This window comes from Salmo trutta, chromosome 40, assembly GCF_901001165.1.
Source record: "Salmo trutta chromosome 40, fSalTru1.1, whole genome shotgun sequence".
Classification (NCBI taxonomy): domain Eukaryota; kingdom Metazoa; phylum Chordata; class Actinopteri; order Salmoniformes; family Salmonidae; genus Salmo; species Salmo trutta.
Genome location: NC_042996.1, coordinates 18,976,327 through 19,001,954, shown reverse-complemented (window position 1 = coordinate 19,001,954; position 25,628 = coordinate 18,976,327). Strand labels below are relative to the sequence as shown.

The window sequence follows — 25,628 nt, the reverse complement described above, 5'->3', positions numbered from 1 at the left end:
GGCTATAATATTATTACACATTACAGGCATTAAAACATCATCTTGCCTACCTCTCTTCTGCACACCATGCTGCAAACTCATGACAAGTCATTACTGAAAGCTGATTGGCTTAGAGACCAGTGAGGCGGGGTGAAGGATGAGGTTGAGGAAATTAGCATACTGGAAGGTCATAAATGTGACAAGTTATGAAAAGTCTTGGTGCTGAGAACCTCTTTATACAGACATTTTTTTTGCACTCACAGTAGCCTATATACAGTTATGCCACCTGGTCTATCTCAAACATCAGCATTTTACAACATTTTATTTAACCTTTCATTGAGCAGGGAGTCCCATTGAGATCCAGGTCTCTTTTGCAAGGGAGCCCTGCATAAGATACCTCTATCTGGTATTCAGATAAGAATAGGTAGACAGTATTGAAAAAGAAGTCAGGAAACTATTTGTTGCACTTTTAGACCTTCTAGCTGAACTCAGAGGTGGGGGTTGCCTGCAGGTCAAGTACGGAGGTGAGATTGTACAAAGAGCAGTTATTTCAGACGGAGGACTGTGCGCTGCAGACTGCAGTACATCGCCACCAGAACCAAACAAGCAGAACCTGCGAGGACCAACCAACTGCAAATAGAAACTCCAGTTTTCACTCCAGAAGGAGACATTTAAAGGGATTTTTCTTTAACTGGCATTAAGACTTCATGTCACGCCAAAAAAAACGTTAAAAGGGACCAACAAGCCAGCTTCTCTGCGCTGAGACCGAACCCAGGCGAGCAGTCCCCGATGAGGCTGGAGGCCGCGGCAAGGATGGACCTTATCAAGAAGCTATGGAGAGCACGCAAACTGATCCTGGTGGTGCTGATCCCGCTGTCGCTGCTGCCGCTGCCCCTCATCCACCCCACCAGCGTGAGTACCCGACTTCATCATACTATATCACTAGCATGACTAATATTGCGCATTGGGTAGGCTGTCTGTATTGTTCTTCCGAGTTAGCGTACAGTACATGAAGCAGAATACAATTGGGGGTGAGAACAGCTGTCGGTGTCTTTATGATTATATTTAGCCATAATACATAACCACAGTACAAATATTTCGATTTACATCATATTCCAGTAATGCTTTGCTAATGGACACTTGTTTTACGCATTTTTTATGCAATCGGCGTCTGTGCGTAAAGTGCACCATTCCGCGTGTTTACACTTCACAGTAGGGTGCATTGTTGTACAGCGGTTGGCACCACAGGCGGCAGGGAGAAAGGGAATCTGTGCCAAGCTATTAGGTTATATAACTCAGCTCAGCTATGTGGGGACGGATCTGGTCGTTCTGTTTGCGTAGAACCACCTGCGGTTCCAGAATGCCCTCTCACCAATTACAGAATTTGTCAAGTTCAGAGAGGGACAGAACAATGGAGCATGTGGCCAGCTGCAGCTACAGAACCCCTCATGCTCTGTTTTCCTGTGTCGGCCTGAGAGAATTGTAGTAATATGCCTTTCTGGGTTCAAACCTGGGGTTTTTACTCCGGGACTGTTGTTAGCCCGCTGAACTAAAGCCTAGTCTTCAGGGTTCTTATTCATTATGATCTAAATCACTAAACTGATCCTAGATTAGGACTCCTAGTCTGAGACGCGTTATGAATACCGGCCCTGGTCTCAGGCAACGTTAGTAGGATGAACTCAGCTCCTTGGGGTTTGAGTCAGGAGCAATAATGTCTGTCTAATGAGCAGATTAACTGACCTAACTGTGTTCAGAGATTATCAGTAGAGATCATCATATGAGGAAATGCAAACAGCGTTTCCTTTTAATCATCGTTCTTTCTCCAGAGGAAGATAGGGTTGAATTTAACTAATGAGTGAATCCAGTCTTACTGTAGTCATCTGAAAAAATAAAAATCTCACTGTCAACACTGATGAACGGTCATCTTTATCTTTATAAAAGCGTTTGGCCTTGATGAAGAGATAACACGCATGCCTGAAAAGCCATCTTCTTTCATTGATGTCATCACTCACTTAAGGGTCATGTTGAGTCATGGTCTGAAAGGTGAAGTGACCATGCTACCTCCAGATGTGGATAGAAACTGTCTGCTGAGTCACCTTTGACCTCTTGACAAGTGCTTGCTCATTGCAGTGAAATATCATACAGTCCATCCATACACATGCCAGATTGGAGAAACAAATTGAGCGATTGACCATTTAGAAACGTATTTCCCTGCTGTCTAACCAAATGAAACCTGTCGGTAAGTAAGAAATACCTCATGATCGCCTCAATAACCCAGTTCTCTGATGAAACTGAAAAAAGGATTCGATTCTGAGTGAGTTTATTGATTCATTGAAAGTCCATCCATTGCATGGCAGTTCTCCACTGTGTGACAACCTCTGATCAATAATCTCTTAGGATCACTGATTGTCTCTGTCCCCAGTCACCTGAATGACCGAGATCTGACTTCACATCCCGTATCTGACAAACACTAACTACTGGGAGATAGTCAGATCACCTCAGTTTCCTTGGGCTAAACCCGGGGACACTTTCCCTGTGGCCAAAGTACATTACTACTGTATAACAGCCTGTATATTTATCTAGATCACAGAAATGGGGTGTTGTGTTCCCACCTGGGGCGGTGTGGTCAGGACTGGGCATGTTCAGTAGGGCACATGTGGAGAACATGCCCAGGCAGGTGCTAGTGGCCAGGGTTGGTGGCTGCTGCCTCAAAGGTACCACGGAGAGGCCAAATAGTCTCTGTGTGATACACGACAATATTCAACATTGTTTTGAATGAGCGGTTACACTACCAGTGTGTGTATGTATGTGTGTGTGTGTGTGCGCATCGCTGGACAGTCCGATGGCGTGTGTATGTGTATGTATAGCTGACAACCTCAACCCAACCGGGAGTTACACGATACGCTAGTCAGACAAGTGCCTGACACATCACCTGTATGCCACATATTATGGGAAGGGAAGATTTCTAAGGCTTCCTCACTTATGCATGATAAGCTACCGCTGGTTTACTGTACAATGTGACCACCACTGTTGGTCCCGTGGGAGTACTATGGTAACAAAGGATCCTTCAATGTGGGGGGATAGATATGCACAGCTCACTAATGGAGAAGATCCAAGATACTCATCTATTTTTGATGAAAAGCTGCCTCAAGTTTCCTGAAAGCAAAAAATGTTAAACAGGTACGTTTGAATGAATGACTTAACAAATCCCATTTTGATTAAACTGTTAGATTGGAATTTGGATTGGCTCTTTCACAAACTGAGCACATTCTCCATTGTTTCCATGGCAAATAAGTGGTGTTGAAATGTGACTAACGAACATGGCGGTTCGGTCTCACGGTAACTTTGGAACTGATAGATGCACACACACTACATGTTAATGTTTTGAAATGTGTGTAAATTGTAAAGTCTTTTGTCTGTGATGTATTTTTCGTTATGTGTCGGACCGCAGTAAGACTAGCTGTTCCCATTGGTGTCGGGTAATGGGGATCCTAATAAATCTAATCAAATCAGAATCACTTTCTTTCAGGGAACAGTATTATTGCACTCCAATAAATCCTAGTGGAATAAACTCAGACAAATTAACCCTGACAATATGTGGAACCTAGCAATGAGTTTGTTTGGCCAGAAATTCACATAAAGTTTAACATTGACATATATTAAATAATTGACCATGCTTTTATGATAAGAAACGTTAGAATACAATACAGGCATAAATGTATGAGGTTTGGCCCTTGGCAAACTGCATTGTTGCATAAAAGCCCAATCCCTTGTCTCTTCCCTATGTCTCACCCCCTGTGTCTCTGTCCCCGGTGTCTCTGTCCCCTGTAGGAAGCCTGTTGTGCGTACGTGTTGATAGTGACAGCAGTGTACTGGGTGTCAGAGGCTGTACCCCTGGGAGCTGCTGCCCTCGTACCAGCCTTCCTATACCCACTGTTTGGAGTGCTCAAGTCCAGCGAGGTCAGTAAACTATCACTCTCTACTCTCTCTTTCTCTCGCTCTCTGCTAAGGGCACTGAGGACCAGGAGCGCATGCGCACACACACACATACACTGAACAAAAACATAAACAGAACATGCAACAATTTCAAATATTTTACTGAGTTACAGTTCATATAAGGAAGTCAGTCATTTGAAATATATTCATTAGGCCCTAATCTATGGATTTCACATGACTTGGTCACAGATACCTTAAAAAAAAAAGTAGGGATGTGGATCAGAAAACCAGTCACTATCTTATGTGACCACCATTTGCCTCATGCAGCGCGACACATCTCTTTTGCATAGAGTTGATCAGGCTGTTGATTGTAGCCTGTGGAATGTTGTCCCACTCCTCTTCAATGGCTGTGTGAAGTTGCTGTATATTAGTGGGAACTGGATCACGCTGTCATACACGTCGATCCAGAGCATCCCAAACATGCTGAATGGGTGACATGTCTGGTGAGTATGCAGGCCATGGAAGAACTGGGACATTCTTAGCTTCCAGGAATTGTGCACAGATCCTTGCAACATGGGGCTGTGCATTATCATGCTGAAACATGAGGTGATGGCGGCAGATGAATGGCACGACAATGGGCCTCAGGATCTCATCAGAATATCCATCTGCATTCAAATTGCCATCGATAAAATGCAGTTGTGTTCATTGCCCATAGCTTATGCCTGCCCATACCATATCCCCACCGCCACGATGGGGCACACTGTTGACAACATTGACATCAGCAAATCGCTCGCCCACACAACATCATACACATGGTCTGCGTTTGTGAGGCCGCTTGAATGTACTGACAAATTCTCTCGATTTATGGTAGAGAAATTAACATTCAATTATCTGGCAACAGCTCTGGTGGACATTCCTGCAGTCAGCACGACAATTGCACGCTCCCTCAAAACTTGAGACATCTGTGGCATTGTTCTGTGTGACAAAACGGCACAGTTTAGAGTGGCCTTTTATTGTCCCCACCACAAGGTGCACCTGTGTAATGACCATGCTGTTTAATCAGATTCTTAATATGCAACACATGTCAGGTCGTTGGATTATCTTGGCAAAGGAGAAATGTTCACTAACAGGGATGTAAACAAATTTGTGCACAACATTTTAGAGAAATCAGCATTTTGTGCATATGGAACATTTCTGGGATCTTTTATTCCAGCTCATGAAACATGGGACCAATACTTTACATCTTGAATTTATTTTATTTTTGTTCAGTGTACAAACACACAAATGTATATTCAAACCAAAAATATTCCTTTTCTCATAATTCTTGTTCAACTGTAAATACGGTAATCTGAGCACCTGACTCCCACTACGACCGAATTAACATCAAAGAAAAATTTATATAACTAGACAAGTCAGTTAAGAACAAATTCTTACTTACAATGACGGCCTACCAAAAGGCAAAAGGCCTCCTCCTGGGATTAAAAATTAAAATAAATTAAATAAAAATCTAGGACAAAACACACACAGTTACATGTGTGGACCAGATGGATGTGAAGCATATGGATGGATGCTTTCTAGGAAGAACCTGAGAAGTCCTGTCCCATTGCTTTGTAATGCATCTGTGATGACTGAAAGGGAAGTAGGTTGACCCAATCCCATTCTCAGGAAACAAACAAAAAACTCAGTATTGTTGTTGACACCTGGTTTACACTCGCTAACAAATGTAGTCTCGTGTGAACTAACAACCACGGACGATGACCTTATACAGCACCTTCTAAAGTGTTTCTAAAGGCTTCATGAAGTCTTAAAAGTTATCCTTCATTCATTATCCTTAGTCTGACCTTTCACCTATACTGTAAATTCACCATCCTCCTCTCTTGTTATGTGAAGAGACGGTCATGATGTCACAGACCCATGTAAACGTGAGTGACTCACTCGTTCTGATAACCTGACATCATCAGATCATCAGTTATCACGAGGTGTCTGTATGCTAACGTCTAATATAATACAGGAAGCATGGTCGTCAGAACCTGTCTGGTCGTCTCCATTGAAGCACTTATCACTGAGATGATGGCCTCATGTACTGATCAAAGTAACCCATTAACCCCTGCTGGACCGGAAATGGTCTGTCATTAAACCAAGTGGTCCCAATGACCACCAGTAATGGTTCCCTCTCCTCACTATCAGTGTTACATAAAAATTAACCACTGAGTTGCTCATGTGATCTGATCGCACGGACAAAACCTGCCAAAGCAGGCTGTTAGTGTTATTATAAGCTCTTGTAATCGTGTTTGGTAAATATCCACGTTTTTCTGCAACTCTTTGCTCTGATGACTAGACTTGTGTACTATACTTAGTGCTGCTCTCTCAAACCTCACCTTGCCAATGGGATTGATTTACCTCAGTTTTAACCTGGCACAAACAAGAAAGTGTTACGTGTAAAACCTTCCCCCTGCCCACTCTCGTGCCGTGCTACGATTTTTGGGTCACATTTTTAGTTCGTATGCCTCCAATTGCAAATGTTTGGAAAGGAGCAAAGCTCAGACGTGTTGACCCAACTGATCCATCTGAGCCCATCCGGGAGTACGGTATGTTCTTCTCAGAACTCAACCGGTTCTGATTAAAAACGAGAACCGGACAGAGACTGGAGAGAAGTCATGATGGTTAGGAATATCTAGTCTAGTTCCAATAATCACAAAAGGTCAGTTCTCTGTAGTTAGAGGTCATGACCTGTGGTGGTATACAACAATATACTGACTAGTGACCCTGACATAAACAGCTCAGATTAACGTGGGGGGGCGGGGACTGCAAATACAGGATTTTTTTGACAAGCATGAAGATAGCAGAGGTCAAAGTAAAAAAAAATATATATATAATTAATCCAGGTGTGTGTTCGTGCGAGCCACATGTAAGGCTTGAGTGTATATGTACGTATAGAGTGCTGTAAATACTGTGTGGTTGTCTTCGGTACAGGTAGCTGCAGAGTACTGTAAGGACACCACTCTGCTCCTGATGGGGGTGATCTGTCTGGCGGCCTCCATAGAGAAATGGAACCTCCACAAACGCATCGCTTTACGCATGGTCATGATCGCTGGAGCCAAGCCTGGCATGTAAGTAGGCAGCTACCATAACACACATGTGCGTTCACACACGCGCACACACAAGCATATATTCCTGTATCCTAAGTGAAAAAAATGATATTTGTGATGCTTTTATTAAGCATTTCATCTCTGCTGGTTTTTTATTTGAAAGGAAAAGTGGCCATTGTGGCACTGGCCAGTTAGTTGATTTTTCGTCTTGCTTTTCAACCGTTACTCTGAAAAACGGTAACCCTGTTTTTAGTTTCCAGAAAATAACCGAAGCAGAGGTTCTAGCTGCCCTGTGTGCCATTGATACTAAGAAATCCTTAGGCGCTGACAATTTAGACCTGTTCTTACTTAAGTGTGCTGCACCTATCATTGCTGGTTCAGTGACACACATTTTTAATCTAACATTAAGCACAGGAATTATCCCTAAGGTCTGGAAAGCAGCTTTTGTTCTGCCATTACATGAGGGAGGTGACGGTAGTGATTTGGATAACTATCGACCCATCTCTAGGCTCCCTTGTCTGGCAAAGATCCTAGAATCTATAGTCAACAAACAGTTACAGTCTTTTCTTTCTGCTAACAGTATTCTTAGCACCAATCAATCTGGTTTTAGATCTAAACACAGTACCACATCGGTCACTATGCTTGTTGTAAATGATATTGCAAATGCCTTAGATGATAGAAAGCACTGTGCTGCGTTGTTTGTAGATTTGTCAAAAGCTTTTGACACTGTAGACCATGCTATCCTTTTGAGTAAGCTGTCATCTATAGGAGTGGGCACGGATGCCTGCCGATGGTTTTATGACTATCTTAAAGATAGAACTCAGGCCGTCATGGTCGACGGGGTCAAGTCTGACTCCTTACAGTTACTTAAAGGGGTCCCTCAGGGTTCAATAATTGGCCCACTATTGTTCTCACTTTATATAAACAACATTGGTGATGATGTCAGATATTGTAAATTCCATTTCTATGCAGATGACACAGTGATGTACTCTATTGCTCCAACAGCGGACCAAGCTTTAATGCAGTTGGAGTCTGATTTTAGGATACTACAGGGGTATCTTTTACAGCTTAAACTTGTTTTAAACGCTAAGAAAACAAATGTCATGTTTTTTTCTAGGTCTAAACTCTCAGTTAGAAACACTTTTGTAATCACTAGCTTGGATGGTACTCAAATCAAACAGGTCTCTGCATATAAATATTTAGGGGTATGGTTAGATGATAGGCTTTCTTTTAAAAAACATGTTACTGAATTGGGAAAAAAGCTCAAATTCAAGATAGGGTTCCTTTATAGAAACAGGGCTTGTCTGTCCTTTGTAAATAGAAAACAAATTGTGCAGGCTACTTTTATGTTCGTTTTAGATTATGGTGATATTATCTATATGCATGCATCGGCAAACACATTAAAACCACTGGATGCTATTTACCATTGTGCACTCAGGTTTATTACGGGTGATAGTTACAAAACTCATCACTGTATCCTTTATCAACATGTGGGTTGGGCCTCTATCTGTGAGGCGAGAGCAACATGCTCTCTTGTTTATTTATAAAGCGCTTCTTTTAAAACTACCTCCATATATATCATCATTAATTTCCACTAGATATACAAATTTTAAAACCAGATCACAGATGTGGATTACATTAGAGACTCCTGCGGTCTCCACAGAGTTGGGTAGGACTGCCTTTAGTTCCTTTGCGCCTTATTTATGGAACAAACTGCAGATCCATCTTAAGTTAGACACTCTGGTGTCCCTTGCCCATTTTAAAAATGTTATGGAGGATCAATATGATGTTATCTGTGATTGTTTCTGTTGAATTGTGTCTTTGTTTTGTATGTTTGAAATGTTCTTGTCTGTATGCCTAAAACTGTATATGTCAACATGTTTACACAGGGCACAGCCGTAAAAGAGATCCAGGTCTCAGTCTGTTTTCCCTGTTAAAATAAAGATTAAACTAAAAAAAATGAAAAATAAAATATATATATATATATAAATCAATTACACACACACACACCCTCAACTTCTCCTCTCTCCTGTGTGTATTCTCAGGTTGGTGCTGGGTTTCATGTGCTGTACGGTCTTCCTGTCCATGTGGCTCAGTAACACCTCCACTACTGCCATGGTGATGCCCATCGCTGAGGCCGTCCTGCAGCAGCTCATCAGCACCGGCGTGGCCGACACCCAGGAAGACTCCGAAACCGTCGAGGCCACCGAGGACGACTGCCTCAGCGGTACGGCTGCCCTTTCACTGCCTGCAGTAAACATCTCAGTGACATGATAAATTGTACATCACTATAATCGTTAAATGGTTTTATTTTGCTCATTTGCAGACAAGGAAGAGAATCTAGATAAGAACCAACTAGAGCTGTATCGCAGGGACAGGTAAGACCTGAGGAGCTTTGAGACAATCACTGAAGAATCACATACAATACAGTCTTGCGGTCCACATCATGAAAACAACTCCAGTGTTATACTTTTGAGCGTGTTGTGTTTTATCCACAGCTGTGTGAAGCAGGAGCTCTGCACTCTGACTGAGGTGAGAACATAAACCTTTGTAAATCTGTGTAAGAATATCTGTCGTTCCATTCTTTTACTTCAACGTTAATTCTTCATTGTGTGTTTTGTTCTCTCAGTTGCCGACTGTGGAGACTAACGGGACTGGTAGGAAGGCCAGTAAGGCCAGTCTGGGCCAGATGTCCCTAAAGCAGACCAACGGACACCTGCCTTCGGTCAGTAGACACACTCACTACACACAGAGGCATAACCAGGGTTTGAGTTTTAGTGAAGCTCGGAAAGGCAGGTCTTAGTGGTTAGAGCGTTGGGCCAGTAACAGAAAGGTTGCTAGATCGAATCTCTGAGCTGACAAGGGAGAAATCTGTCGTTCTGCCCCTGAACAAGGCAGTTAACCCACTGTTCCTAGGCCGTCATTGTAAATAAGAATTTTTTAACTGACTTGCCTAGTTAAATAAAGGTCAAATAAAAAAATACAAATAATTAACCCCCCTCACAATATTTCTTTTGAAGTTGAAGCTAATTTATTGTTATTTGGAAAACAGCAAAAACGAGCAAAAATGACCCCAGACATTATCACCTTGGCTGCTGTAGGTTAATTCACCTCAATCAATCTACAAACACATTTGTAATGTTATACACCTGAAAGGAAATAAATTATCAACAGCCACATCACTGGCTGTTTTAGTAGCCTACTCTCTGTAAAGCAACGTTTTTATGAGAACTTAGTATCCTTGGGACGTCCCTACCCCATTGAAGTTGACATTTAAAATGGTTAAGGTTAGGGTTAGGTAGGGGTTTTGGTTAAGGTTAGGATTGGGGGTTAGGTTTAGGGTATGGACATACCAAGGATCCCAAATAGCAATGGGTCATTAATACTAGCCAAAGCCCTTCAATGCAATAGAAGTCTCTGTTTGCAGCTAGCCACCTGACTGACATATCTACATCACAGGAGGTTGGTGGCACCTTAATTGGGGAGGACGGGCTCGTGGTAATGACTGGAGTGGAATTAGTGTAATGTTATCAAATAAAACAACTCCACTATCACATGGTGTTAGATTCCATTCCATTTGCTCCGTTCCAGCCATTATTATGAGCCGTCCTCCCCTCAGCAGCCTCCACTGATCTACATAGCAATACATATCTATAAGCGACTACCAGTTGTGTACTCATTCTCAGAAAGTCGGTTTTTGTTTCTTTGGGGATGCCTGTAGACACGGCAGGAGTCACAGGACGATTTTAAAATTGCCTTTTGACCGGCATCTCGCAAACACACTCTCAGCAGCGTCTACAGTTTTGCCTACTTCTCTAGTAAGCCAACTTCGAGCTGGGGTAGTTGGTTTCACGTCTCAGGCCCTCAGTCTGTGCCGCGAGAGGGCGGAGTTAGCCTTTTGAGAGAGTGGTCAATGTGCTGCTAAAAAAAGGCAAATCCAGGAAGCAAATCCAGAGGACGCATGCGACCATAACTAACAAACCACTGTTCATGATTCCACTCATTCGCAAAGAAGCAGGCTCAATGAAAACTCAGTCAGGTCAAGAATATAAGCATTCTGAGCTTTGACCATCGCTGGGAGCAATATTTAGATGTTGACCCGTCATTTATTTTCTTTATTGTGTACAAAATATAAACAGTGACTCACTATACTTGTTCCTCTCTCTGTTCCAGACAGCGATCAGCATCCCAGAGCCTAAGAAGGAGAAGGAGAGCAAGGACTCCCGCTACCCCACTAAGAGAGATCATATGATCTGTAAATGTCTGTCTCTCAGCATCACGTACGCAGCCACCATCGGAGGCCTCATCACCATCACCGGCACCTCCACCAACCTTATCTTCGCTGAACAGTTCAACAAGTAAGCCACATTACCACACACTGCATTGAATGCAGTTCAATGGGTACAATACCTGGTAAATACCCCATGTCCTATCAATACACCATCAGCCAAATACCCCATGTGTATCAGTATTGCCAACCTGGGCTCGAACCAGAGACCCTCTGAACATATCGAAAACAGGCAGCCACGAAGCATCGTTACCTATCGCTCCGCAAAAGCCACGGCCCTTGCAGAGCAAGGGGAAAAAAACGTTCAAAGTCTCTGAGCAAATGACGTCACCAATGGAAATGCTACCAGTGTGCACCGCTAACTAGCTAGCCATTTCACACTGGTCACACATGGTCTATTAATATCGACAAAATACAATACCACACATTTCTCACTACTAGATACATTACCTGACTAATACCCCATGCCCTGTCAATACCATCCAAATAACAATCTGGCATTTCTGTCTCAGTGAAACTAAAATGGATAGATAAAGATAGTTGAATAGATGAATTATACCAATGTTCCCTCTAATTTGTGGGGGCACTGAGCAAAGTTTAGGTCTTGTGAGTGGAAACGTGAACATTGTGAGAATTTTGTGCAACTTCCGGCACACGTTTATAGTGAACACTGAGACTGTACCCTTAGCGTTTTAGACAGTAGCCAATAGGCTATTGTGCCTATTTGAGCATAATGTAGGTCTACCAACAAAATCAATGTAGCAAATCACATAACATTTTCACATGGAAATAGCTGTTGATTTCTATGATATATCCTACAGTAGCCTATATGTGGTGTTCAATGAAGGCCCACATTTCATGAAACTTGTAAAAACTTTTTTACATTAAGGGCTTGACATTAATTAATGATTTTTTACTTGGTCTGTAACACCATGGGCCAAATAGCTGACTGTAAATTGCACTGTATTGTGTTGTATGATGCAAGAAACCACTTTACAAAATAAAATGAATTATTATTACCAGAGAATTAGACAATGGCGGCTACCCATCTGCCTATTGGCTTATTTGCATATTCAAGCCTGTCTCTAAATGAAACACTGCCCCTTTAATTACGAAGTAAGCTTTTTACGGGAATGGCTTTTTAAAGACCGCTTGAAATGTAGCTTACACGTTTTGTGCTCTTGTAGGAAGCAGTAACTCCCCATTGCTGACATATACTTATCTATAACCGGATAATAACACGCTAACTAGCAAAGAATATCAACGAATGTGCACACGCGCAGGCTCTGATCTGAAGACTGCTCGTGGGCTACCCCCGCCAATAGAATTCTACTCCTGTTGCACTCTGGCTTGCCTGCAACAAAATCACAGACTCAATCTTGCACAGTTAGATTTGTTTTGGTTTGTTGCATTGAAAAGGGCCTAATTATAATGTTGATTCGATCATAGAAAAAAACGTTGATCTATATAAGCTCAAACTAATCTTGCAAATTCAGAGAATCTCAATCTCTTGTGTCCCTACTCCGCATGGCGTTTCTTCTGTGCTGCAGGCCTGGAGGAAGTGCGCGGCACCAGCGCAGTTTAGAGGGAACATAGAATGATACCTGTCATGTTTAACTCAGTGACAGAGGGTGTCAGGGTCCATAGGAAACAAAAGGACAAAGAGGCCTGGGATTGAAGGATTGGTGTAAACCCTCTCAACAATCCCACAAAGCCGATTTCCTGGGCACTTTAATAAACCAGCTAGGCTAAGCCAGGGAAAATAGACTCTTTTCATGTAAAAGTAACTGACTGTAAATATCAGACTTCCTTCTCTCCCTGTCTATCCCCCTCCTTTCCTCCCTTCCCAGTGCAAGTAAAATATGCGAGTCAGTATTTAGTAACTCCTTCACGTGTGGCTCTGTCAAACTGGGGCCCAGATTGGTAAAGGACAGCTCTGTGCGTCAGGGGGTTTGCTGGTGATCCCCCAAAAGATTATTTATTGTCTGAGTAGCTATAACAGGTCCACTCTAGTGAAACCTAACCCTGTAGGCATTTTTATCCTGCTATTGCGGGAACAGGGAGTTCCAACAGTGAGCAATGTTCACAACAACACCAGACCAGACCCGTCCTCTTAAACACCGGTATGCAGATTTTGTCAAAGCAGTCAATAGTCTGCAAAATTTTGTATTATTTAGTATTATTAGTATTATATTATATTGATAGTCAAAGGTGGTAATACAAGTAATTAATGATACTCAATATATTCTGCCTTACACCTAATATGCAATGAGACCAGATTCCAAAAGATTCCCTCAACATCAATAGTCATTACTTCAGGATTTTGGAAAACTTCAGGATTTTGGCAATGAAGCCCTTTATCTACTTCCCCAGAGTCAGATGTACTCATGAATACCATTTTTATGTCTGCACACAGAGACATAAAATTACGACTTCATCTGACTGTGTGTGTGTAAACAGGACCTTGGCCAGTACTTCCACATGGAAAAAGAAAAGAAATGAAAGCCCTCAATAACCCTTGAACACAGACAGTATGGGGGGGGGGGGGGGGGCAGATATCGAACAGCAGAGCAAGTATACGAAGAAGAAGCAGCGAGTCAGCTTGTCTTTCAGCAAACAGAGATATTACCATATCACTGCCCAGTATTGACAACTGCTAGATATCCTTCCACATAGGCCATAGAGGCAGAAAATAGACCTGAACGTATTCATTGTGTGGTCAATGACCTGCAGAGGTCAATGACCTGCAGATGTTCTGTTCTGATCAGGATCAAAAGAAAAGGGTTGATGGTTAGTTTCTGCTGGTTCTAAGGTTGTAGTAGTGGCCCCTCCTTCATTCTGTAATGACTTGTGATACTGAGGGTAGCCCTAGTGGGTCTTCAAACCCAGAACTACAATTTCCCGTAATTCCATCAGATGCTCCATTGGGTTCTGGGGGAGATGTATGAGATAAGATACTAACGAGACTAGTGAAGTCTCCACCCCTCTAAAAGGAAACTCTAAACCAAAGCCCCTCCACTTCCAAAAATGTTCTGCTCGAAATCTTTGCTTGAAATCCAAGCCCACATTCTAAGCAGAACCTTCACCCAACCCTGATACATCTAAATAACCAGTGGCAGAAAACACCGGAACAATTGTTTCTCTTTAGTCGTCGCATCCATTTGGTCTGTCCACGAGAGATTACCCTGCAACTAGTAGTCCATCACCATAGACACGACACCAAAAGGTCAGATTCTGAACCTCTTGGCGAGATTGCTGGTGTTATACTATGAGGACAATACCCTTACCGATTGTGAGATGCTTTGGTTTAACGTTAACCATACTCTTTGTATCACCTCCCATCATTATCTATTCTCTCTCTCTCTCCCCCTTGCAGTCGCTATCCGGATGCGAAGGTGATCAACTTTGGGACCTGGTTCATCTTCAGTTTCCCCATCGCGATCATCATGCTGCTGCTGACCTGGGTCTGGCTGCACTTCCTCTTCCTCGGCTGCAAGTAAGCACCTCGCGTGAACGCGAAATGGAGGAAGACACGCACACAGGAACACACACACACACACACGTTGTGCAGGTATCTCAGTGATATCACCCTCACTGTGTTGTTGTGTGTCCAGTTTCAGGGAGACATGCTCGTTGAGTAAAAAACGTAAGACAAGGAGAGAGATGCTGTCAGAGAGGAAGATCCACGACGAGTACATAAAGCTTGGGCCCATCAGGTGATTTTTAGACTCTTTTTCCAGTTATAGCTGGGACAAGAGACTAGCCGTACAACCATATTTGAGGACTAATTGACTAAAAGCTGAAGGAAAACAATAAAACTGACCTGCGTGTTGTTTCTCCTGGGCTGTAGCTATCCAGAGGTGGTGACAGGAGTGTTCTTCATCCTGATGACTCTGCTGTGGTTCACCAGGGAACCCGGCTTCGTACCCGGGTGGACGTCGCTGTTCGAGAAGTACGTAGCCACCGTTTTGTAGTGTACTATCAAGGGTGGGAAAATGGTACACTATTAATGGAATAGGGTGCCATTTCAAATGCAGTCTATCTCTTTGAGGCTAACCTTGAATAATGAAGGTTAGATTTTTAAAAAACAGCGTTGTTAAATGTGTTTTGTTTCTGCAGGAAAGGCTACAGGACTGACGCCACTGTCTCTGTACTGCTGGGCTTCCTGCTCTTCCTCATCCCGGCCCGCCGGCCCTTCTCTCGGGCCCCCAGAACCACAGCAGGGGACGGCTCCGCAGAAAGAGACCCAGACCCCCTGGCCCCCATGATCACCTGGAAGGACTTCCAGAATCTCATGCCCTGGGAGATCGTCATCCTTGTGGGAGGGGGCTACGCCTTGGCTGCTGGCTGCAAGGTACCAGGTTATACAGTATACTGTACAAACAACATGTTGCTACTCACCACAGGGCAGATTGCTTAGGATGAAAACCATCTCAAACGGCCTAATTCATGCTGCAAGGTAACATACAGGAGCTCTAATATGGATACTAGGCTATATACACTATACCAGGGTTTCTTCAAATATAGTTCAGAACCCAAAGTGGGCCCTGGGCATGTGAGAGGTGGGTCGCAAGTTATGTACATCTAGTACATCTATAACCACACACTATTTCATCCTAATTTGGGTCAATAGAGGACGATTTGGGTCACGGGAGGACGGTCAATGTCTCATTTGGGTCCCGATTTGAAGAGGTTTTACAACCAAATCTCTATGTAAATGGGATGTTTTATAAGGTTCCAGACACTTTTTTTGTTATTTCACGTTTTTGAGATACTTACCCCAAACAGCAAATCACTTCCTAATTCTCGTTGTGTAGTATGGGGGCCCTGGAAAAACATGAACAAAGGCTCCAAAAACACCCAAATACATCCTTTTAGAAACGACAAAGTTCTCAGTATAGTGATGCAGGTCTTTAGATGTTGTACACATGAAACGTTTTATTTTATTTTTATTTAACCTTTATTTAACTAGGCAAGTCAGTTAAGAACAAATTCTTATTTAGAGTGACGGCCTAGGAACGTTGGGTTAACTGCCTTGTTTAGGGGCAGAATGACAGATTTTTACCTTGTCAGCTCGGGGATTCGGTTACTGACCCAACGCTCTAACCACTAGGCTACCTGCCGCCCCAATGCGGGTTACAGTGTCTACTGTATACACGTTACTGTGTGAGCTATGAAGTTGTGTCACAATCTATATTACATACATTCAGCGTGGTGTGTGTCTGATCGTGTGTGTGTGTGTGTGTGTGTGGTGTGTGTGTGTGTTCAGGTGTCAGGGCTGAGTGTGTGGATTGGCAGACAGCTGGAGCCGATGAGTGGTCTCCCCCCGTGGATGGTCACGCTGCTGGCCTGCCTGCTCGTCTCCGCGGTTACAGAGTTCGCCAGCAACCCCGCCACTCTCACCGTGTTCCTACCTATCCTTTCTGCTCTGGTAAGATCGTCCTCTCAATCGTCTCTGGTAAGAAGCACACTCTGCTCTAGAGAGAACCACAGTCGTTGTCTCTTCTCTCCTCCCTAACTATCCCCTCTATCCCGAGAGCCCGTGAAGAACAACCTAAGCCCCATCCTTCAATTTCTCAGCTCGATTTTCAGTGTCCTCAAATAGCCTACACACTTCTACTCCCTTCTCTCAACATCAACACAGCCATCTGCTCGCCTCCTCTCTCTGTGCCACTGTCAATGTTATTGAAAACACTCAGAGACACCCTGTTCCTTTGCCTGCCACTCAGTTATGTGACCTCTGTCCTCTCCCTCCCTCTCAGTCGGAGACCCTGCAGATCAACCCTCTCCACACACTCATCCCCGCCACCATGTGTGTGTCATTTGGGGTCATGCTGCCCGTCGGGAACCCCCCCAACGCCATAGTGTTCAGTTACGGACACGTGCAGATCAGCGACATGGTGAGACACAAACACAAACACATAAGCACCAACCCCACTGGGACGGGACGACACGGCGCCAAGCAGAATCAAAGGCCGTTATTGCAATAACACGCAATTCTGCAAGTTTTTATGTAACAGTCCTATTATACAAGATTATAACAGATTTATTTAATAGTCGTAATACCTTTTAATGATCAGCAATCAGTCACTATAACTAGAGCCCTGTGTTCTGCGCAATCATGTGACATACCTGGATTTGAACCTTTTCATTTACAGCTTTTTCATCAAACTGCCCGCCTTTTCTTTTTATATCAGATGGTCCAGCACCATCCTCAGACAATTGCTTTCATTTTTGGTGTAATTCTCATTTCGGGATAAATGCAAGTTTTATCGTCACATGCTCAAGTACATTGAAATGCTTCATTTGCAAGCTTTACCCAACAGTGCCGTAATCAATATCAAAATAGTATAACTGATTAAAAATATATAGAATAAAGAAGACATGAGAAATAAGAGGACTTGCTAAGTCACATAATTGCACAAAACACAGGGCCTTAAATAGAACGGCTAGGCTAAGGCCCGTACTGTAGCTCTTCAATGATAAGTGAGAGAACAAGTACATCTTTCTTACCCAGTGTTGTTGTTGTCTATCTCAGGTGAAGGCAGGTTTTGGGGTGAATCTGATTGGTGTTCTAGTGGTGATGCTGGCCATAATGACCTGGGGCGTGCCCCTCTTCAACCTGACTGAGTTCCCAGAATGGGCCATCGACAGGAACGTCACCGGCAGCTTATAACCACGCGGGGGCGTGAGAGAGTGCAGACAGTCACAGAGAGAGAGAGAGAGAGAGGCAGAGAGCGGAAGAATGCAGAAGACGTCTCTAAACAGAGACACTCGCCGTCTCTTTTACTGTAAATGCCAAATTGAAAGGGACTGAGGCTTATTCCTTCAGCCGGGCTGGTAACGTCTGAGAATCGTGCAGGTTGGGGAAGACTGAGTGGAAGAAGCACCACAAGGGAGGAGACGCAGAGGCTGCATTTTCATAGGCAGCCCAATTCAGATTTTTTTTTTTTTTACCACTAATTGGTATTTTGACCAATCAAGATCAGATATTTTGCCAGTAATTGCACAAAATATCTGAATTGGGTTGCCTGTGTAAACGCAGCCAAAGTAGCATGGAATAGACTCGGACTCTAGTCAATGGTTCATATTGCCTTTTACTCCATATTACTGTATGTTGCTGTAAATGTTATTCTTTATAGATGTTCTAATCTCTCCACCCCATAGCCCGCCAAAAAAACATTGATTCACACATGACTACGAGACACAGCATACTGTATGTCACACATAATATTCCTATAGGTTTAGCTAGCACAATAACCACAAAAACAGTATTCTATGCATGTGACACTGCTAATTAGAATTATACTCTATATTTACAGTAGTATACAATCTTCATGGTGTTACATACTGGGTCCCTACTGTTAGTGTGCTGAAATACCCTATATAGTACACTACTATTGACCAGAGCCATAGAGAATAGGGTGTCAAGACATAATAGAAACCAGAGAGAGAACTGCAGAGTGAAGTGCCTCTCCAATCAACAGCCAAATCATGAGAGCTGTCTGTCGCTATGACTACAGAGCAAAGTGTACATAATTGTAGACCATATGACTTGTATAAAATGCTTTATATTTTTTGGAACCAATTGACATGTAATTGTGTGCCTTTTTTTGTACTTCATTCACTGTCGTCATGAGAATGTCGGCCTGCACCGAATGTATGCACGTTAAGCAATCTAAATCCTACATCTCTGTTTCTAATTTATTCAAAGTTGCACAAGTTCATACGTCGATGTGGTTTTAGAAGACGGATCTAGAACCTTTTGTAAATACATGACAACTTGTAATATAAAAGATGTGCCTTGTGTCAAACCAATCCAATGAAGTGTAACATTCATGAATAACATTTTAAACGCAGTTGCTCCACTCGTATTCAACTCACTCAGAATAGGCCTTGATACATGGAAATGAAACCAATGTTATAAAACAATAATGAACTCATGACTCATCTTTATTTAACACAACAAAATCACACACACACACTGTCCCGGTCTATTCAGAAATAAAGACTATCTGCATCCATCTTTGACAATAGCACGAATAAGAAATGATTCGGTGGTTAGACTGTTACGCAGAAGTTGATTTGTTCAGTTGATATGTCAAATAAAAGCATTGTCACACCACATACAACCACTTGACGTTGTATTGAGAGAGCAGAGATGCAGAGAAAGGCCGTAGAACCATGTCAGTGACTGTGAGGGGTGCGCTTCCCACAGCGCTCGCCGCGGTTACGTCACCACACACCTGTCCCTGTGTGACGTAGGTATGGTCACTAGTCTGAGGCAAGGAGTGACCAAGTTAAGTGCACACTTGGGGAGAAGCTTGAGAATCTGACCGCGGCCCGTAGATGACATCTACCCCGGAGTGTTCAGGTCCGGGTGTGAGGTCACTGACCTCCAGCAGCTGTCGTCCCTGGGAGGCACAGCAGGATTGTGCTCTAGTGTCCAGTGACAGTCCACTGCTGTCCATCCTCAACCAGGAGGCCCCTGGAAGCCCTCCTCTCAGTCTTCTGACCAGTGGCTACTAGGACTGTGACTCTTTAGGCCCGTCAGCAGGCTCAAAGCCCTCCGTCTGCATCTTGTCCTTATACTTCAAGAAGTCTCTCCTCTTGGTGAAGTATTTCACCTGCCAGGATCAATGTGAGATAGGACGTATTTGAGCAGGACCAGGCTTGGTGACCACAGTGAGTTTACTACAGTAGCTACATCAAAGCAAGTAATAAGGGAATTGGACCACCACGAATAGAAGCAGGGCTTTATATACAAACATTCTAGATCGAGCCTCCCTCCCTGGCGACCTCTGAGACAGTCTGTCGTATTCAACAGAGTAACAGATAGGTTATCGCTAGACTGACACCAGACAGGGAGACTCACCCACTGAGCAGGACAGCTCGCCTCAAACTCTTTCTGGAACTTCTCACAGGAGGAGGCAGTGTCCTGGTTATCATCAAGGCACTTCCACAGCTCGTCCCTAGCGCCCCAGCACGCTTTTCTCTGGTTCGAGTTAGGGGCTGACATCGCTGGGCTAGGGGAAATTTACTAAAACAACGAGAGGAAAAACACGTTAAGTTAACCACATGGCACAATCTGCAATTTCAACAGCCTGACCCTGCCACTTTGTTTGGTAAGGTCCGAGATGGGGCTGGGGAAATATAGTCGCTCCTCTACAGTGCATTCTGAAAGTATTCAGAACCCTTGACTTTTCCTTGTTATGTTAGAGCCTTATTCTAAAATGGATTAAATCGTTTATTTTCCTCATCAATCTATACACAATACCCCACAATGACAAAGCAAAAGCAAGCTTAGAAATGTTTGCAAATGTATAAAAAATGTAAAACTGAAATATCACATTTACATAAGTATTCAGACCCCTTACTCAGTACTTTGTTGAAGCACCTTTGGCAGCGATTACAGACATGAGTCTTCTTGGGTATGACGCTACAAGCTTGGCACACCTGTATTTGGGGAGTTTATCCCATTCTTCTCTGCAGATCCTCAAGCTCTGTCAGGTTGGATGGGGAGCGTCGCTGAAAAGCTATTGTCAGGTCTCAGGTTCAATCGGATTCAAGTCTGAGCTCTGGATGGGCCACTCAAAGACATTCAGAGACTTGTCCCGAAGCCATTCCTGCATTGTCTTGGCTGTGTGCTTAGGGTCATTGTCCTGTTGGAAGGTGAACCTTCACCCCAGTCTGAGGTCCTGAGCACTCTGGAGCAGGTTTTCATCAAGGATCTCTCTGTACTTTGCTCCGTTCATCTTTCCCTTGATCCTGACTAGTCTCCCAGTTCCTGCCGCTGAAAAACATCCACACAGCATGATGCTGCCACCACCATGCTTCACTGTAGGGATGGTGCCAGGTTTCCTCCAGATGCGACTCTTGGCATTCAGGCTAAAGAGTTCAAACTTGCTTTCATCAGACCAGAGAATCTTGTTTCTCATCGTCAGAGTCCTTTAGCAGGCTGTCATGTGCCTTTTACTGAGGAGTGACTAACCCAGACGACGCTGGCCCAATTGTGTGCCGCCATTCTGGACTCCCGATCACAGCCGGTTGTGATACAGCCAGGGATCGAACCAGGGTCTGTAGTGACGCCTCTAGCACTGAGATGCAGTGTCTTAGACCGCTGTGCCACTTGGGAGGCTTCCGTCTGGCCACTCTACCGTAAAGGCCTGATTGGTGGAGCGCTGCAGAGATGGTTGTCCTTCTGGAAGGTTCGCCCATCTCCACAAAGGAACTTTAGTGCTCTGTCAGAGTGACCATTGGGTTCTTGGTCACCTCCCTGACCAAGGCCCTTCTCCCTTGATTGCTCAGTTTGGCCTTGCGGCCAGCTCTAGGAAGAGTCTTGGTGGTTCCAAACTTCTTCCATTGAACAATGATGGAGGCCACTGTGTTCTTGGGGGATCTTCAATGCTGCAGAAATGTTTTGGTACCCCTCCCCAGATCTGTGCCTCGACACAATCCTGTCTCGGAGCTCTATGGACAATTCCTTCGACCTCATGGCTTGGTTTTTGCTCTGACATCCACTGTCAACTGTGGGACCTTATATAGACAGGTGTGTGCTTTTCCAAATCATGTCCAATCAATTGAATTTCCCCACAGGTAGACTCCAATCAAGTTGTAGAAACGTCTCAAGGATAATCAATGGAAAGAGGATGCACCTGAGCTCAATTTCGAACAAAGGGTCTGAATACTTATATAAATAAGTATTTGTCATTATGTAATTTTGCTTTTTGTCACTCAGTGCTGCCCACTCTCACTGAGAAACTCAAATTGAAGGCCATCCTGGGTACTGCAGGCCTCCATTAGCAACTAAATTATCCTCATAACTACTTCTGTGTGTGATTTGAAAATAAATCGGTTCAAGGAGATACAGTGCCCTCCATAATTATTTGGACACTGAAGCATTTTTCTTTTTTTGGCTCTGTACTCCAAAAGTTTGGATATGAAATAAAACAATGACTGAGGTTAAAGTGCAGAATGTCAGCTTTAATTTCAGAGCCTTTCCATACATATCAATTACAGCACTTTTTGTACGTAGTCCCCTCCATTTTAGGGGAACAAAAGTATTAGGAAAAATCCACTTATATGTCTATTAAAGTAGTCAAAAGTTTAGTATTTGTTCCCATATTCCTAGCACGCAATGACTACATCAAGCTAGTGACTCCACAAATTTGTTGGATAAATATGCAGTTTGTTTTGGCTGTATTTCAGATTTTGTACCCATTAGAAATTAATGGTAAATAATGTATTGTGTCATTTTGGAGTCACTTTTATTGTAAATAAGAATAGAATATGTTTCTAAACACTTCTACATTAATGTGGATGTCACCATCACAGATAATCCTGAATTAATTGTGAATAATGATGAGTGAGAAAATTACAGACACACAAGTATCATACACACCAAAAATGCTAACATCCCATTATTGTAATGGTGAGAGGTTAGCATGTCTTGGGGGTATGATATAAAATGCTAACATCCTGTTATTGTAATGGTGAGAGGTTAGCATGTATTGGGGGTATGATATAAAATGCTAACATCCTGTTATTGTAATGGTGAGAGGTTAGCATGTCTTGGGGGTACGATATAAAATGCTAATGTAACAGTATAGCTTCTGTCCCTCTTCTCGCCCCAACCTGAGCTCGAACCAACTAACTAGCCATTTCACATCGGTTACACTAACATCCCGTTATTGTAATGGTGAGAGGTTAGCATGTCTTGGGGGTATGATATAAAATGCTAACATCCCATTATTGTAATGGTGAGAGGTTAGCATGTCTTGGGGGTATGATATTTGTGCGTCCAACTTTGTCACTCATCTGGTTTAATACATGCAATTATTGGTACCATGATTGTTTTGACTCGAAGATTGCCATTTTCCTATTCACTATAATGGGGGATTGGAATCTGATTCTTTTTTGGTTGGAGTAAGGGTTTTGAATCGATGTCGTTACCTGGGAGATCCATTTGTAGTCTCCATAACAATTGTGGATGCGTTGGATAAGGTGTGCGTCGATGAGAGTCATGAGAAGTGGGCTTATTTCGTTTTTGTGTGCATCTATGGAACAGAAGGAGCATGCGCTGCCCCTCAAAAAGACATCGGATTGGAATGTGTCGTGTGTGGCTCTTTCGAAGCAGGGCGTCTATCAAGAGTGTCATCTCCAGGGTGGTGCTAGAAGTAAATGCAAAGGATAAGTGGAGAATTGGATTAAGTGGTTGGTGCACACCGACTGACCCGCATGGTGGACGGAGTGAGGAAGCACACTCCATCCATTCTATTGATTTTTGATGAAGAGCCTCTCCCTTCTCACGTGGATTTGGATTTTATGAGATAATCTGTGACAGCCTCCATGCCCAAACCAATGCAGTGTGACAAACGCAAATGATTTGGTCCTATGTCAAGTGTATGTAGACGGGAGGGGTATCGTATGCCAGCTGACCCTAAACGCTGCAATTGCGGTGGTGAACATGCACCCGGATTTCTGTAGTGTCCTGTTCGGCTCAAAGAGACGGAAGTGTCTAGAATAAAGGCTGTCCAGCATGTCACCTCTCCAGAGGCGTTGAGAAGAGTGGAAGAAAAGAGTAAAGTTGAATAACTAATGTTAGCAGGAGTAGAGACAGCAGATAATATTCTTTGTCAACAGAGGGATCCTGATATGTTGCATGTGAAAGAAGATGGACTTTGTAGCATTTATTTCATTGGTTATCAACTGCAAAGCACACAGAGAGAGGGAATCAGAGAAGAAAAAGTCATCGTTTTGAGTGCGGATGAGTGTTTCTTTGTGACTCAGGGATTTTACAGCAGAGGCATCCTGTCGATGAATGCTCCGTCCTCACTGCCACCTGAGACTGTTTAGGGATGTGATTTTTACTGAAGGAGTGATGGTTTTTTGTTGTATTTTCTATGATGTAGGGTTCCCTCCCTGTTAGTGAGCATTTCTCCACTGCCAAGATAATCCATCCACGTGACAGGTGTGGGATATCAAAAATCTAATTAAACAGCACGATCATTACACATGTGCACCTTGTGCTGGGGAGAATAAAAGGTCACAAAAATGTGCAGTTTCGTCACAACACAATGCCACAAATTGAGGGAGCTTGCAATTGGCATGCTGACTACATTAATTTCCACCAGAGCTTTTGCATGTTAATTTCTCTACCATAAGCTGCCTCCAACATTATTTTAGAGAATTTGGCTGCATGTCCAAGCGGCCTCACAACCACAGCCCACGTGTATGGTGTCGTGTGGGCGAGAGGTTTGCTCAGAGTGCCCCATGATGGTGGTGGGGTTATGGTATGGGCAGGCATAAGCTACAAACACAATTGCATTTTAGATGGCAATTTGAATGCACAGAGATACCGTGACGAGATCCTGAGGCCCATTGTCGTGCCATTCATCTGCTGCCATCGCCTCATGTTTCAGCATGATAATGCACGGCCCCATGACGCAAGGATCTGTACACAATTCCTGGAAGCTGAAAATGTCCCAGTTCTTCCATGGCCTGCATACTCACCAGACATGTCACCCATCGAGTGTGTTTGGGATGCTCTGGATCGACGTGTATGACAGCGCATTCCAATTCCTGCCAATATCCAGCAACTTCGCACAGACATTGAAGAGGAGTGGGACAACCTTCCCCAGGCCATAATCAACAGCCTGATCGACTCTATGTGAAGGAGATGTTTCATGCTGCATGAGGCAAATCAAATGTTTGTCACATCTGATACGGACTGGTTTTCTGATCCACGCCCCTACCTTTTTTCAACTGATGCTTATCTGTATTCCCAGTCACGTGAAATCGTTAGATTGCGGCCTATTGAATTCAATTTACTGATTCCCTTACATGAACTGTAACTCAGTAAAATATTTGTAATTGTTGCGTTTATTTTTGTTCAGACTACAAGCTGGCGAGCTCTATTATAATCAGTGACGCAAAAACCATCCCTCCCTTTTATCCTGCAACCCTCATATTCTACAGCCACCGACAGAGGTAAGGAGAGACTATAGAGGCTTTCAGCTAGCTGATTTACAAGTTGTATTCCTCGAGAATCAAGCTCCAACCTTACAGATTGTGCCTTGCTAGCTGACTAATGTTAGCTAGCTAGCTAATCTGTTTCCAAGCCAAACTATTATCAAATAAGCTAGCTAGCTAATGTGCCCACTTTATAATCTTGACAACTCACCATGAATGTTTATATCACTACTCCGGTATGAATAGTTTGTTCAATAATGCCAAAAGAGCATTGAATTGATGTAATTTTTAGTTGTGTAACATGTTTTCCCAGTGCATTCAAGGACAGCTGCTTGTGGAGTAAGGACTTCCGTCGCATCTCAGTG

The 25,628-nt window shown here is 43.4% G+C and overlaps 2 protein-coding genes and 1 long non-coding RNA gene across 3 annotated transcripts; 1 reads left to right on the top strand and 2 right to left on the bottom strand.

Annotated features, from left to right (window-relative positions):
* The first annotated feature begins 195 nt into the window (after positions 1–195).
* On the top strand, positions 196–19,231 carry slc13a4 (solute carrier family 13 member 4). The gene is made up of 15 exons (XM_029742000.1): positions 196–891; positions 3,811–3,939; positions 6,889–7,025; positions 9,050–9,231; positions 9,331–9,382; positions 9,503–9,536; positions 9,634–9,729; positions 11,178–11,362; positions 14,669–14,788; positions 14,907–15,008; positions 15,143–15,244; positions 15,412–15,646; positions 16,562–16,723; positions 17,055–17,192; positions 17,831–19,231. The coding sequence occupies exons 1-15, from the start codon at positions 769–771 to the stop codon at positions 17,966–17,968; spliced, it is 1,935 nt and encodes a 644-aa protein (XP_029597860.1). The 5' UTR covers positions 196–768; the 3' UTR covers positions 17,969–19,231.
* LOC115180090 (uncharacterized) lies at positions 15,188–17,883 on the bottom strand. Its single transcript, XR_003873033.1, has 3 exons — positions 17,806–17,883; positions 16,072–16,119; positions 15,188–15,270 (listed from the first exon to the last, which is right to left on the bottom strand). It is a non-coding gene; the product is annotated as an uncharacterized LOC115180090 (long non-coding RNA).
* LOC115180089 (cytochrome c oxidase assembly factor 6 homolog) lies at positions 19,228–25,628 on the bottom strand. The gene is made up of 3 exons (XM_029742001.1): positions 25,475–25,628; positions 20,168–20,332; positions 19,228–19,919 (listed from the first exon to the last, which is right to left on the bottom strand). Exons 2-3 carry the CDS (start codon positions 20,309–20,311, stop codon positions 19,818–19,820), a joined length of 246 nt encoding a protein of 81 aa, XP_029597861.1. The 5' UTR covers positions 20,312–20,332; positions 25,475–25,628; the 3' UTR covers positions 19,228–19,817.

Excerpts from the sequence above, each read along its gene's own strand:
- slc13a4 (XM_029742000.1), top strand. The coding sequence starts at position 769 with ATGAGGCTGGAGGCCGCGGCAAGGATGGACCTTATCAAGAAGCTATGG. Across the intron at positions 11,363-14,668 it reads TTCGCTGAACAGTTCAACAA|TCGCTATCCGGATGCGAAGG; the intron begins GTAAGCCACATT and ends TCCCCCTTGCAG. Across the intron at positions 15,647-16,561 it reads CCTTGGCTGCTGGCTGCAAG|GTGTCAGGGCTGAGTGTGTG; the intron begins GTACCAGGTTAT and ends GTGTGTGTTCAG.
- LOC115180089 (XM_029742001.1), bottom strand. The coding sequence starts at position 20,311 with ATGTCAGCCCCTAACTCGAACCAGAGAAAAGCGTGCTGGGGCGCTAGG. Across the intron at positions 19,920-20,167 it reads CGAGCTGTCCTGCTCAGTGG|GTGAAATACTTCACCAAGAG; the intron begins GTGAGTCTCCCT and ends TGATCCTGGCAG.